This window comes from Macrobrachium rosenbergii, chromosome 4 (genome assembly GCF_040412425.1).
Source record: "Macrobrachium rosenbergii isolate ZJJX-2024 chromosome 4, ASM4041242v1, whole genome shotgun sequence".
NCBI classification, from domain to species: domain Eukaryota; kingdom Metazoa; phylum Arthropoda; class Malacostraca; order Decapoda; family Palaemonidae; genus Macrobrachium; species Macrobrachium rosenbergii.
In genome coordinates, this window is record NC_089744.1 from 34117151 (window position 1) to 34133702 (window position 16552).

At 34.8% G+C, this 16552-nt stretch overlaps 1 protein-coding gene across 3 annotated transcripts in view; it reads right to left on the reverse strand.

The window, feature by feature from the left end:
• Nucleotides 1-474: 474 nt before the first annotated feature.
• icln (chloride nucleotide-sensitive channel icln) overlaps nucleotides 475-16552 on the reverse strand; it is a 33494-nt gene continuing 17416 nt past the window's right edge. For 2 of the 3 annotated variants that reach the window (XM_067093714.1, XM_067093734.1), the window contains exons 4-5: nucleotides 2330-2431; nucleotides 475-1176 (exon numbers count right to left, since the gene is read on the reverse strand). In XM_067093714.1, coding sequence (XP_066949815.1) covers nucleotides 1112-1176; nucleotides 2330-2431 — 167 coding nt within the window. In that variant the 3' untranslated portion in view covers nucleotides 475-1111. The remainder of the gene's footprint in view (nucleotides 1177-2329; nucleotides 2432-16552) is intronic. The other variant, XM_067093723.1, reaches the window with a different exon arrangement.

Genomic DNA, 16552 nt, shown 5'->3' on the forward strand with positions numbered 1-16552 from the left:
TCATCGCATGACCTAACCATCTTGACTTCTGAAATATCAGATTACCGACTATTTCATTGATTTTTTTTTATACCATGAGTCAAATGAGTATTTTTTTATGCTTTTCAGTGATATACATCACTCTTGTCTGCCTCAACCATATAACACAATGTTAAAATAACCTAACTGCGTGCTAAGTTTGTCATTAATCATTATCTTGCAAATTATGCAATACTCTGTAAATCCATTTTATTTTGGCCAACTCAGCAGAAATAGCTGAGTGGTCTGGTTCAATCACATGATAAAAATCCAAGCAATCATTACAGCTTTGATAAAAAAAAAAAAAAAAAAAAAAAAATTTGGCAGTGTAGGCAGTAATGCTTTACAAGGATAAAGGTCTCAAAAATAGAATTCCTTAAATGTCACAATAAATGTAATTATCACTTTGACATAATTTACTTCACTTCGAATCCCTGGGAAATTAAAACTAAAGTAAATATTTCAACTCTTTTTACTGTAATAGTCTCTGTAAACACTACAGAAAACTGGAGACTGCTCTTAACTACTTAATGTTTTCTATGAAAAACAGACAACAGTCAAAGAAAAAGGAAATTGTATAAAAATAGACTCCATAACAAAAATGGGAATTTCTATAAGAAAAAACTTCATCCTTCTTCAAGAAGTGTTATTACTGTTATCTGACTTATATTTCCAGTATTAAAAGTCACATCAAATTTAAAGCTGAACATAATGCCATGTCTTGAGATCTTGATTCTCTCTGCCTACTAGATATTGCACTTTCATCAACAGCAGTGGGCAGTCAAATCCCTCTAAATTTAATTATGAAATCAGATTCTGTAACCCAATATAAAATTGAAAAACAGTGGACCACATTACATACATAAAATCGACAGATCACACTAAATACTTAGAAAAAAAAAAAAACTTTGGTTTGTTGATCACTTATGGTCACTATATCATACTGATTTTAATACTTAATATGCAATGGTGCATGGCAACTCTAATGCATACATTCAAAGCAGATATTTGCTAACCAGGAAATAATCTGAACTTAAATTATACAAATTTCTGAATAACTAAAAACTTCTGATACCTTGAGAACAAAAAGATTTCACATGTCTTCTGCATCATCAAACTGTCCTGTTTCCATTGCTTCACCATCATCGTTTTCTAAATCTGCAAATGAAAATATTCTTTAATCACAAAGAGGATAAACTAGGTAGCATAACATTATAAATAACATATACTTTACCAGGTTATAAAGAAAGGCTAAGAGGTAGAAAACTATAGTCGACTTACCATAAATCAATTGCTTTAAACAAGTGAACTCTTGATTGTGAAGAACTTTGATCAGAATTCTCTTACAACCTGGACAATGCTAGGATGAGAAAATTTTACTTCTCGCTAACGATCACGTCTCTACAATATGTCCATAAAACAATTGGCAATTGAGAGGCCTGAAATTCTACACTATGTAACTTATACTAATGGCTCAAATCTTGCAAGAAACAGTTTGGTCTTACTGTTTAACAATCTTTATTTCATAACAGAACTGTCAGCCACTAAAAATATAAAAATCTCCAGCCATGGAAACTCATAATTTTCTAAAGGGATACAAGTTCTACTTTCCTTGTTTTCTGTTTCATTATTCAACAGTTCCTACAAATTGCTTGCTATTATGGACCACAGTAATGTTGAATAGTTGTTTATGAAAATTTTTATGTTTGATATAGTCATATTTACTTTAATGTAATGTTTTATTTGCCCCCTTAGTTTCCTCTTATGCCTACATGACAGAGGATCCAGTACAGTTCAGTATTTATACAAGCTTCGTATCATTTATGTAAGGTGTATTTTATCTGCTGGACAATTATATTACAATTCCATACGGTATTCCTAGATATGTATGATTTGCATAACAATCGAACATCTGTTGTACGTTCAGAGCGTGTTGTAATAAGTGCAAGAGGAATTATTCTCTTCAACTCACCTTACAGCAGTGTTCCATGGCTTTAAGATTTTCAAAAATTTTATTCACTAGTATGAATGAAATAAGTAAAATACAATGATGTTACTATACAGTAATTCATAATAAGCTTCTTATATCATTTAAGTAATCAATCTTGCATCTAGCACCCTTGGCTTCTATTAATATATGCAATAAGGCACTTTCAGCCATTCAGTGCTCATGACAGTGTCATGGTTGGACAGTACACGATACAGAGATCAAGAGAATAAACAAGAAAGGGGGTATTCACATATAGTGCAGATATTAATAATCTAAGAAAGTTGTGTCAATGTACAATTAGAAAGCATAATTTCAACTTACTACCTTCCATGTTGTCTTCATAAGTTCCTGGCATATGGAAGCCATTTTGTCCAGGGTCACTTACAATGTAATCACCTTCGTCGTCATTTTCTTCACCTATTTCTGAAAGGCAAATGTAATATAAATTTGATCTATATGACAATAAAAAAACAACAGAAAAATCTTTTGTTTCATGAATAAAAATCATCATTCTGAGTTTTACTTTTCCTTCACTATTGTGGAGACCAAACATGAATCCTCAATAGCATAATGATACTTAGACATTGATTATACAGTAATTGTTATTTTATACCATTTTGAAGACCATTTTCAAATCCTACCAACTATCCAATGTCAAAACTAGTATACAGTTGACCCCAAGCATTCGCGGGGGATAGGGACCACAACCGCCCATGAATAGCTGAAATCCACGAGTACTTGAGACCCCCTCTCAAAATGCTTACAACTGCCTATTTTAACAGTTCAAACACCAAATATACCTTAAACTATCATCCTAAAACACTTTAAAATCATTTCAAAGTCATCTTGCAACATTGCCCTTAAAATTATATGGCTTACAGCTACGTGTGAACACTCCTACAACTGTTAATTAGCAAATACTTTAGATACGTGCTACGAACAAATCTGCGAATAGAAAACTTTCCACGAATAATTTGGAGTTATGTTCCACAGAAAAATCTGCAAATACTGAGATCACAAACTTAAAATTCTTTTAACAGCAACAATCGAATAATATTCTTCCACCTGGTACTGAGCATTCCAACTGCCTGCCCTGCTATTCTCATACCTTTCTCAAATTTGTGTTTTAATGATGTCTTTTGAGACAATTAGGTCTACAGTCAACCACCACATTTGCAATTCTGGATTTGTGGATTTTTCAGAAGAACCTATCTCTACATTACTCGTGGAAAACTCGCCTATTTGTGGATTTTTTCGTAGAGCAATAGTGGGTCACCATCTTATGGCGCCACCAACTTACGGTGCTTTTTTAGACTACAACATCTTACAAGTTCTTAGCCTGATGAAGTCCAGATTGCACTGCAATAAAGACAGCAAAATTAAAACAAAACATTTTAAAAGAACAGCTATACACTCCAACACAGTCTCACTGATAGGGTCTTATGGAGTTAAATGACAATCCATCAAGTACTCACCAAACTGAGCTCTAAGAGTCAGAGGGAATAAGCACAGGGGATGCAAAAGCTAAAAGACTGCAATAAGATTACAGTCACGAGAACCTACAGGAATTACTAGAGGCATAGGTCTCAGCATTTAAAGTAAAAAATAAAGTTTGAGAGCACTGGTACTTCAGCCATGTCAGTCTGCAACTCACATATGGCACTGAATTTTCTATCCAAGATTGCCAAGACTACAAAATCTGATAAGCTTCCAAACCCTAAGGATCAGTCCTTGAAGAGTAAACTGAAATCCCCAATGCAGAATATTTTTCTGTGTGGGTGGAATATTTGCAAGGATTATGTCAGAAGGGAGATATCTGAAAAGGGGTATAGCCACAATTTATAAAGACAGCAAAGATAGGTCAGAAAATTTTGAGCCCCATAGTAGTAAAATTATGAGACTCAGGGATTGTGAGTCTTGTGACTGGCGTATTAATGTTTACATACCCACAACTTCCATTAGAGCAGAAATGGGTAAATTCTAGTGAAAGATACAAAAAAAGATAAGTAAAAGCACCATCTGACAGCTGAGCATTAAAGAGGAAAGGAAAACCAAGATGATTATATGGCTGGTGACTCTCAACTGCAAAGGGGTTGAAGGATAAGCTACAAATATCACAAGATGGTATCTTCCTCCATAACATTAACAGGGGCACTAACAAACAAGGGAATCCTATGCATAACATTACAACAGAACTTGGAGTTATATAAGTATTTGTCCAGTCCATATAAATTTTCTACTTCAAAAAAAGAGGACAAACAAGAGACTGGGAAAAAGTATTATCACTGGTGGAGCAACAGGAAAAAAGAATGAATGTGGGTGTTGGAACAGTTTTCTAAGGCATAGAATATTTTTAAAGAGTCCTTGGATACTCCACAACAGTGTTTCCATCAGCTGCTGAAGCAACCTATTCTACATACTTAACCAAACTATTGACACTAAATTCTCACCTACCACAGGGCTGGCCCAAAATGTGAGCATGTTAGTAGAGTAGTGCTTAAAATTTTCATAACTGAACAAGTTAAAAAACTGAGGATTCTAACAAAATTTTGTCAGTGATTTCTGTTCAAGATGGAGTGCAGCCAGGCCAGATATTACAGTCAGAACCCACCATAATCAGCTAACAATTAAGCCATTGTAATACTGAAGGTCAACAACAGAAGAAACACATGGAACTACTGAAGGTCAAAGGCAGAAGAAACACATGGATACTGAAGGCTGAAGACAGAAGAAATACATGGAAGTACTGAAGGTCATGACAGAAGAAACACATGGAACAACAGTGCATATTGGTGAGCATGAGAGCTTCTTGGATGAAATGAGTTGTGTGTAATGTGGATAAACAGACAATTTAGAATAACAGTCAACTTACACACGTGTGGACCTTCATTAGAAATAAACAAATGCTGGATATAACAAAAATGATACTTTCAGTGGATCTTAGGAATCACTGATGAAAAGGTTATGAAAGAATGAAATGAAAAAAACTGGCATGATACAAGTACTGTGCATAATTCAAAGCACGGTGAGTGGCTAAATTCAAACTCCACAGATCAACATGGCCAGTCTCCTCTTGAGTTCTGTGTATCCTCTGTGTATCAAGCGAAAATGCGATGCATTACAACCCTAATACTATTCTCCTTGTATATTATTACTTTTTTATCTGTTTGTTAATTTATTTTTTTTTATTTTTTAAAAAATAAGTGGGATCTCATTTTTCTGTATTTCTCTTTACTTCCTCTTATTTCTTCCTAATGAACACCATATTGTTTGGAAGCTTGAATTTCAAGTCAATGACCCCTGTGGGTTTGTTCCATATGAACAGGTTTCATTTACCTAATAATAATAATAATAATAATAATAATAATAATAATAATAATAATAAATATATAAAGTTGAATACCTAATCCAAGGAACAAGGAGAAAACCAAGTGAGTAAGAAAATCCCAACAAAGACACTGAAGGTAGAGATAAGAAATTTCAGTGAACTGGACTGCGGGAGGAAGATTCATTTGAAAGGAGTTGCCTTTGGAGTGATTATTATTATTTTGGAAAAGGCAGAAGAATGAACTAGTCATTAATAATGCTTTATGCTAGATTTGCCATAGAGAGGATTGGATAAGTAGTTCCCTACACTCCTCTGCCTTAAGAATCAACATAAGCTACATAGGCTACTGTAAATCAATATTTATTAAATTTTAATTTTTCCCCAATAACAGCAAAACATCCATACACTACATGAAAAAGAAATACAGTGAATCTGCACCAACGAATAGGGATACAATGAAACTGTATCAATTACAGATATATACTGACAGTGACCGGTAAATTCCACCAAGGTAAATTCCACCACGGTATATTCCACCACGGTAAATTCCACCATAGGTAAATTCCACCACGGTAAGTTCCACCACGGGGAATATTGGAATATCAACATGACTTAGTTCTTTACAACAACTAAGCCTGAATGATAGGTTATACACACACACACACCACGCTTCTTCTTGTTTACGACTTTTAAACATAGCTTCTTCTTGTTTACGACTTTTAAACTAAATTGTTTCGTAATTTGTTTAAATGCCAATTGTTTGTCTTTTTCATTTCGTTCAAATTGTCAATTCAGTTGTTCATTTCAAAACACTTCAAGAAAATTTACTTTGAGCATCTACTAAATTTTCTTATTTAGTTAAACTTTGGAAGCCCTCAACATGGCAACCTTTATCTCATCAGAGAAAAATAAACGAAAGCTGTGTGATGAAGAAAATTATATTTATGAAAAGCATGCAGATAACAACAGAAAAACTAAAACATACTGGCGTTGTGAACACTTTTATGAAGGTTGCTGGGCCAGAATACATACAACTTTTAATTGTACTGAACCAGAAGTCATTCTTTCAACTGGATCCCATAATCACCCAGAAAGTGGTGCAAGCGTCAATACTCGAAAGGCAGTTTCTTCAATGAAGAGCGAGGTTATGAGAACAGCCACAGTGTCTACTCTTGAAGTGATAGCTAATGGTGTACAAAATCTTGATGAAGAAGCACATTCACAGTTGCAAACTATTTCTGGACTTGCACGTAACATACGTAACTGGAGGCAACATTCTTTAGGAATTCCAGTCCTTCCAACTTCTAGATCAGGATTTGAAATTCCTTCTATGGTGAAGGACTTGGAAAATGGTTCTTTGTTTTTGGCCTTCGATAGTGGTACTAACGACCCAGACAGAATCTTAGTTTTTTCTTCAGAAAAAGGCCTGGATGATTTAGAAAGTTCTAGAAATTGGGCCTGTGATGGAACTTTCAAAGTGTCGCCTAGTTTGCGGTGTCAGTTAATAACTCTACATGTAATCATATGAGGATCATGTGTGCCAAGGCTATTTGCATTACTTCCTGACAAAAAAGAATCCTCATATGATCATCTTTTTTCTTCTATTCGTAAATTGCGAGGGAATAGGCAGCTGGCAACTTGTCTCATGGATTTTGAACAAGCTCTCCATAATTCCTTTGTTTCCCATTTTCCTCATTCTGAAGTTTCTGGCTGTGTTTTTCATCTTGGGCAATCTATTTGGCGAAAGATCTGTGCACTTGGTGAAAGTCATAGGTACAACACAGATGACAGTTTCCAGGTCAAAATAAAGTGCTTTTGTGCTTTAGCATTTTTGCCCATTGAGGACGTTGTCAATGGTTTTTTAGATTTATCTGATGATGAAGACATCCCTACTGAATTCATAGTTTATCTTGAGACAACATATATTGGAACAGTGAGGGGACGGGGTCATCGCCAAAGAAGAGAAACCCCATAGTTTCCGATTGAACTTTGGAATGTACGTGAACGAGTTCTAAATGACTTACCAAGATCAAACAATGCAGTCGAAGGTTTTCACAATGCACTGCGATCCTCAATAACATCAACCCATCCCAATTTTTGGAAACTGTGTAATTCCCTTAAAAAGGAGGAAGGATTATGCCAAACAAAAATGGCACATATTCGACGTGGCGACTCGAAATCCAAAAAGAAGAGTTATCAAGTTATTGATGCACGATTGAAAAATTTAGTTGAAAATTATGAGCATGAAAATTGTCTAGATTTTCTAAGGGCTATTGCTCGCAATTTGAAATAAATGTTCTTGGAATATTTTTATAAATAATGTTTTTAATACGATTGCCATTATTTTTTCTTATTTGTGAATAAAATGTGAAAAAAAACTATTCATGTATTCATTCTTTAACCTTTTTATATAAATCTAATTGTCTTACCTCTATGATGGTGGAATTTTCCATGGTGGAATTTACCTAAGGTGGAATTTTCCGTGGTGGATTTTTCCGTGGGGGAATTTTCCATGGGAGAATTTACCTAGAACCCATACTGACTGCTTCAAGATAATGAATTCAAGACACAATACTAAGATATACTCTTTTTCAACTGATGTTTCACTGAAAAATTAACATCCACTGACAGTCAGTCATGGTAACCTGTGGGATATACTCGCCTGCAGTGCAGACAGAGGATAAAAGAAAAAGAAAAATGCTTGAAGGACAACATGGAAGAGAATAACAAATAAATGCTTTTATGAAAGAGACGGGGAGAAAAACAAATTAATGGGAGAGAGAGAGAGAGAGAGAGAGAGAGAGAGAGAGAGAGAGAGAGAGAGAGAGAGAGAGAGAGAGAGAGAGAGAGAGAGAATATTTTGTATAAAAGCTGTAACATTAAACAGTATGCCCTACATTTTTATAGGTTAGTACTCATCAGAAATTGTGTACGATTTTCAGTTAGGCTGAGCTTTTCCTTATCACTTATTATCCTTCATTAAGGTTACTCGATTCGAGGTAAAATTGGCACACCTTAGAAAAATTTGGATTTACAAATACTTTTTAATGATGATAAGCTTTAGCTGTATTTAGTTACATTGACGGAGGAATGCATTCTTATATATTAGTTACATTGAAGGGGGGAATGCATTCTTGTATATTTAGTTACATTGAAAGGGGGAATGAATTCTAGTACAGAGGCATCCTTATTTGGATTTACAAATACTTTTTAATGATGATAAGCTTTAGCTGTATTTAGTTACATTGACGGAGGAATGCATTCTTATATATTAGTTACATTGAAGGGGGGAATGCAATCTTGTATATTTAGTTACATTGAAAGGGGGAATGAATTCTAGTACAGAGGCATCCTTATTTGGATTTACAAATACTTTTTAATGATGACAAGCTTTAGCTGTATTTAGTTACATTGACGGAGGAATGCATTCTTATATATTAGTTACATTGAAGGGGGGAATGCAATCTTGTATATTTAGTTACATTGAAAGGGGGAATGAATTCTAGTACAGAGGCTATGTTGATTTATTATCACACCAGACTTGCTCGCTCATAATGTCTATTAGTGTCAACAAAATAATAGACTGATATAGTACAGTACTTGAATTCAGAGCCTGACAAAGGTTATACAGTTTTCAGAGTTTATAGTGAATAAATTGCTGAATGTGATAAAAGGCAAAAACGTATTTCAAAACCCGGTAGAAATGAGGTTCTCCTTTAGCATCACTGGAAAGTATAAATTTTCATAATAAAATTTATTATTTGGATACTTACCTACTGTTAAAGATAGCTTACATATCTGTGCCGATAGGCGAGTCAGCATTCAAACAAAAGATCGAATGGCTGCCTGGATGACTGTCTAGTACACCTGTTCTCCACCAGGCATGTTTTGAATGTTTTAGCTCATCAGAATTCTCCTGAACAGTCCACTAAATTATGGGGAGGCTAGGTAGGTATCCAAATAAATTTTATTATGAAAATTTACAGCAGAACCCCGGTCGTTGACCGTACCAGAACTCGACATAATCGGATTTCGACGTGAAATGTCGAGTAAATTTTGCGTTGGAGCTCGAACAACAAACTGGAATCTGACCCGATGAATCATATGATGCTTGTAAACAAAAGTTTTTCAGTCAGCCGCCGCTAGCTGGTGTTGTCGGTGGCGTCCTTCCCACGCGTATTTAAAAGCATTTAAAGCCCACACACGCTGCTGCTGTTGTTTGGAGAAGTACACGCTTGTACAATATATAATTTTTTTTGGCTTTCTGCACCGCATTTTCATCTAATCATATGTACCAAGACAGCCGTTGCTGACAAGCAGAAGAGAAAGACAGTAAGAACTACAATAGACTCTGTATGAAATTTGCCATAAATTAATACTGAACGTAAACTCGTTTTCTGACAGACACGCCTGCAAATTGCAAGTATCATCACCACATCACCAGATAAGAATGAAGAGTAGTTAGGGAAGTTGACTGAAAATCATAATGCACAGAGACTGAGCCAGGTGAAGCATCAGATCCTTGGCCTTTGGAATACTGTTGACAGTTGGCCACCTTGAACCAGCTGACTCAGTAGAGAAGAATTCTTGCTCCTATAAGTCGACACCATCCACCTATAGACATTCCCTGTGAATACTTATAGAGGCACTGTACAAGAGCCTAAACAAAGCGCCTTGAACAGCAATACCTTCTCTGTAAATACACCTCGAAGGAACTTGCGTGACTGAGGATGTACTGGTATGAGGAAAATGTTTCCCATACGTCAACTGAAACATCTGATCATTCTTTTGGCACGTCACTAAAACCATGCTGGAAAAACCCAAAAGCACGTGGAAGGGCATGTAAAGTTGTTCAGTCTCGATGCGTCCAACACTGGGCACCAATCTCCGGTTGCTTATGGGGCTAGGAAAAAGTCAAGAGGTAAAATCCACGTAAGGGGAGCGCTGACTCCATAAGGCCCCATTATAAAGTAAGTGCTTTTAGTTTCCTTATGAATGAAGGGATTTGCTTAAATTTTTACCACTTAATCTTCAACTAATAATGAAAATTTCCTACATGGGAAATTTAGAAATTCAACTTCTAAGTTAATTTTTTTTGCATTTGGCAAGATGATTTCAAAACTTTTCAAAAATAATATGCAAAAAGAAATTTTTCACTCTAAATCAAGATATATAGTTATACTACACTCTGTAAAAGTTTCATCGAATTTGGTTCAGTCTTCTTGGCATTATAAGCTTTCATTTTTGAAAAAACTAAGCTTTGAGAAAACGGCAAAAGAAATAATTTACGGTTATTTTGTAATAACTATGAAACTATGACAGTTAGAAGGTTGATTTCTGCACAAAAAATATTTTGTCATATAAGAAATATGTCCTGAAATTTTCAATATAATCCAGTGAATAGAAATGTGCTCTCTCTTGATTTATGTTATCTAAAATCTGCATTCATATACTGAACATTTACATACATACATACATATATATATATTTATCTATATTCATACTGTACATTTACATACATACATATATATATATATATATATATATATATATATATATATATATATATATATATATATATATATATATATATATATATATATATATATATATATATATATATATATATGTGTGTGTGTGTGTGTGTGTGTAGGCGTGGCAGTATATTTACACTTGTAAGCATCATCTCCCCATATTTTACCAGTGAACAGGGGTACAGAAGGAAGTGCTCGATATATATGGTTGCAACGTTCAAATAGTGTTTTATGGACCTTTTTATCTCCATATTTTACTGTTGTATTACAGTAAAAGATATATATATATATATATATATATATATATATATATATATATATATATATATATTTATCATATATATATAAATATTTTTCATAACAAAAATTTATCAGTACAAATTTTCTACAAAAATTCACTATACATGTTATAATGTTTCCTCCATAACCTATAAAAAATAGTATATGCTACCTATAAAAAATAGTATATAGGCTATATGGTATCAGCGCAAATTTTTTTTTGTAATTATAAAAATAAATGCCCTAATAAGATTAGGCCAGGACATGGTATTCTAGGAAAGGTTTGTTCCCATCGTTTTACACTCACCCTAAAGTTTTCTTCATAATCTATAAAAGTATGTGCTATCAATATAAACTTTCTGAATAACTTATATATGCTACCACTGTAGATGTGTTCCATTCAGATATTGGAAGCAAATAAACAAACAACTGAGAGGATAAAGTAAACAAACACTGAACAACCAAGCCTACACAAGTCACGAGTCAGACGACAACTCACTGCATTAAAATCAAGCTTTGTTTTCTTATATAATTATTAATATTATGAAAAATAGTAATCACTAATTAGAATATCACTAATACCAGAAAACATATCCCTTACTTAGATATGGGCGTTCTGGTGTTGTTGCTATCCCAGCAGGCGAGACAATCCCCGTTTGCTTCGTCCCGCTCTTGTAACAAACATATGAGATACAATCGTTCAAATTTCTCCCTCATAAGGATGGTACTTTTCTTGCTTATGGCAATGGGATTGCGTGAATGCACTACGCAGTAAGAAAACCTGAAAAGGGAATGCGTCACAGAGCACTGGGATGTCGCTTGAACCACAACCAGTTACTAGACACAAATGAGATGGTTTATTGTTTGGAACTGTTACCTACTTATATAATTTAATATTTCCGAAAATACACAGTAAAAATATGTCAAGAAGCATAAAATATTATATGTATACTAGTTGGCATGGTACACGTGTGATAACGAGTTCAAAATATCGAGATACATAGATATATATTTACTTTTTTGATATTCTGTTTGATATTTTTTTAGAGAATGAACATGCTCTTATCGTAGAAAATGGGTAGTTTTAGTAAGATACTGAAGTAAATTTCTCGCTTTCTATCCAGAATTGGCAAGTCATACAGACATTGTACGACAATTTGTCGCACAATGTTGCTCACAGGGGAGATATCAAGATACATATTTACTCAGATATTATATTTTTTGAGAGAGAGAGAGCCAGTTTTTAACGTAGATAATATGAGGCTATCAGTCGAGAAACATGCCAAGCGCCATCCTGGGTCAAAGAATTTTTTTAATCTAATTTATTATATTTTAAAAATGGCACTTGGCATGTTTCTCGACTGAAAAGCTCAAAGGTATTTTCATAGGAAAGTAAAGTACATTTCTCACTTCCATCTAAAAAGTCAAACAGAATGTTTGCGAAAATTTTTCGCTCAATGCCGCTCAAACGCCAGTAAATGTAGTGAACAAAAATGTAAAGAAACCCACTTAAAAATTTTTTTTAGCTATAATATTTCAGGACATGTTTATTTAGACATATACCAGTCCAAAACTGTAAAAAACTAAAAATCGATAATTCCTCGAAATTCGGCGATCAACGCGGCCCTTAATACTTGGTCCATTTCAGTCCCTCTAATTTACAGCCATAAAAGGAACAACTATAGGAGACTAAACCCGTGGAGGGTAACCTAACAGGAACCATAACTCTCCTTCAGTGCCTACGCCACTTAAGGTTCTGCTACTAAGTCTCTCCAAGCATGCCAGGAAGACTGCAATTGGCCATCTCCCAGAACCTGAGGGCTAAACTGATCCCCAAAGGTATAAAATAAAACTTTTACCAATATATCCTCCCTTATTGCCTCAACCTGTGCAGCATAAGCCTTTACTACAGATAGGAGCATAAATGTTCCCATTTCTTCCAAAGAGCACGTGTTCTCAGTTCTTCCAAACTGAGTTAGCATAAGCATGAGAACATTAGCCTGCAGCGCCAGAAATGGATTTGACTGTGCAAATTAAAAACTAACACTCTTCCTCGCTAACTCCTGCTGATGCCAAAAACACTTAAAGCTGGCTTCTCAAAATCCCTAAGCTGGCACCACAAACGCACTAAATTGGCGCCTCAAATTCTCTAAGCTGGTGCAGAGAAGAGGCAATTATTTATACTGACCTTATAAGTTCAATAAAAGATAAACTTCAACAATCTAAACCGACACTCTGTTTCAGCATGTCCAAAGCACTTGTCAGTCTCAAGTTCGTCTCTTCACAGAAAAGAGATAAAGAAAACCAAATCTTCAACCGAAGACAATTCATGTGCCAATTCAGTGCCTGTATCACAATGGGTGGTGCTCAATGACTTCATAAAAAACCATTAGACCATCCCTGGCAGACTTAAAGGGAGCTTTGTGTGCCACAGTACAAGAAAACTCATGAAATGCGCTCTATTCTCTTCCCTGAGTGGTCTCTTTCCTCAACTACATGAGGATATAGTGAAACTCAGCGCTCCAGCAAACGCCGATCAAACCAAAGAATTCAAACTCTTCTTCCTCCAGAGGCTGACAGCAGGAGATAGGAGGAGAGAGCTAGCAAAGGCGGCGACAGCAGCCGAGTACCTGCACTGCATCCAAGACTCGATGGAAGGGAGACATGGAAACACAGACCAGAGCAACTCAGCTGAGTGAAAGAAAATAGGAAATGTTGGGAAGTGGGGGAAGAGGAGTTACAATCATTCTCCTGCCTCGTCTGAAAGTGAGTCAACAGACTTGTGGGGATTCCCATACAACACATCCTTAGAAAGCTAAGTAGTTAGAATAATAGTAGAGCAGTTATAATTGTGCACTTGGTGATACAAGCATAAAATTTGAAACACATATTGCTAGTAGATCACTTTTCACAAAAAAAAAAAAAAAAAAGTTAGCCACTTGAAAATCCAAAATGGTGGCCATTTTTCAAGATGGCTGCCATTTTTAGTAGTCGATATTAGTAAAATCTTACATTCGTTATTTTTTGTGACTTCTTGAGTTTTTGTTTTAATTTAAATGTATAGAATGAATTCCTGAGTATTATTTAATAGTATAAAGAGCATTATAAAACTATTTTATTGCTACATATTCCATAAATATGTATGATGAATGATACAGTGCACTAAAAGACACGTACAAATAACTGAAAAATATTATTCCACTAATTACAGTAGTTTTCATGTTTATTTAGCTATATGTACGAATTAATTCTATGTATACCTTTATGTGATATTACAACAAATCTGCAAAATACAACATTAATAAATACAGTATACCCTTATTCGCTTTAGAGAAAAGATCGGCAAGGAAATATACTGCTTCAGTAACTTTAAGCTGCAAGTTGTAGCTGAAGCTGAGAGAACAATGTTCAAGCTGCTAATGACTATAAATTATAAGTGCATTGGCAACATGGATGAAACTCGACCGTAAATAAAATTGGAATGTATTTTAAAACTACTGGGCATGAAAGAATACAAATTATGATGAAATCAAGAGAAAATAGCAAACGGCATCTTGATATTTTTTTTAAACAAAACAAACATGTCCCCAAAACGGCCAGCCGCGATTCCCGCGAACGTCATATATTAACGAAAAAAACAGCTATATTAATTTCACAGCGAGACGTATTTAAGCTATATTTCGACTTAAAAACACTTCATATAACGAAAAATATCCTTGTCCCAAATAAATAAAGTATCTATACAGTAGTGTAAAAAATATATCAGTCCTATTGTACAGTACTTAACGTCATTTGTAACATGACAGTAATTGTTTGACCGTACGATAGTTGAAATACAAGCAAAACAGTTGTTATCTGATACGATTAGTAGCAAAACAAGTTTCCCGTTCGGTTGTTTATGGCTGTACGCATTTACGCAAGAGTATAACGTTACTGACAATACTTTTATCATTCTCTTTTACTTTTTTAACTAGCAGATGGAATAAAGAGTTGGAGGAAAAGAAGTTGGTCTATTGTAAGTTGGTCTCTCTCGCTGCCTGCACCTGCGCGAAATCTAAAAATATTTCCTAAACATTTTCATATTGGTATTAATTGCTAACCCCAACGTAAACTCGAAATATCGTAATTCGAGCACCACCTGTATTTGATAATTGTCTTTTCTTTATTAACCAACTTGTACTGATTTATGGGATATTTTAATTCTAAGATGAGGTGCTTAGCTGCTGGGTTTCGTGTATTCTAGCCTAATAAATGGCTAATCCGGCACCCTCCAGGTCCCAGTTACGCCAGATTAGTGATGGTCAACCTGTATTGCCTATTAAAAGAAGAAATTTTACTTTAGAGGAGTGCACACGACCCCACTGGGATAAAAGGGAGAGTAGTTCAATTTCAGCTGAAGCTCTGATTCCGAAAGCAAAGTTAGATAATTTCCCAAGGTCTGCCTCTTTCTCTCGTAATGCGTATGCGTTCACCTGTATTTCTTACTGGTACCTAGTCGTTATACTGTTATAGCCCTGGTGTATCTGTAATAACTCAAAAGGATTTACTTATTTTTAGTTGTTTTTGTATTTTTATTCTAATCCTGTGTGTTATATATAGATAAGTGCTCTGGCAGAAATTCAGTCTATTTGTGTACGAGTAAGATAGAAGTAAACCAATCAGCAGCTAATGTCATCAGCAGTGCTACTATGACAAAATGCTTATTAAAGATATATTCCGAGGACAGATCAGATGACACTGACTATAATTACCTGTACACTAAGATGACTTGTATTAACAACGAAAACCATTCATGATTCTAAAACTTCTTATGAGCACTTAAACACATCCAATTTCTAAAAATATATCAATGGAAAGAGGAGGCTATGCAAAGACACATGGTATAAGAAAAAATACTCTAAAACTTTCTGTACCTTCCACTGGAAGTTGGAAGTGTATTTCCAACCCCGTGCAGGGCCTCTTTTCCAAGACACTCATAAAAATATGCTAATTTTACCAAGTTATAAATGTTTTTTCTAATAATTAAAAAAATTTTTTTTTTAATAGTGCAGCTGCTGTTCGTCCTCAAAGGAGTTACACTTTTATGGTCCCCCTTTGAGGACTCACAGCAGCTACCAAAAATAATTTTTTCCTACATCAAAACCTGTTTTTTGATAGCACAGCCACTGTTCGTTGTCAAAGGGAGACCATAAGAGTGTAACTCCTCGGAGGATTCACAGTGGCAACCAAAAATAGGTTTTTCCTATCTCAAAAGCTGTTCTTTTGTAAAATTACACTTACAGGTCACATGATATCATAACAGATAAGAACTAAAATCAGTAACAAATTCTGAGTACAGTATATTTACGGGAAAATATTTACAAGATGTACCGAGATGGGGAAATGTAGTACCTTTTGGTGAGT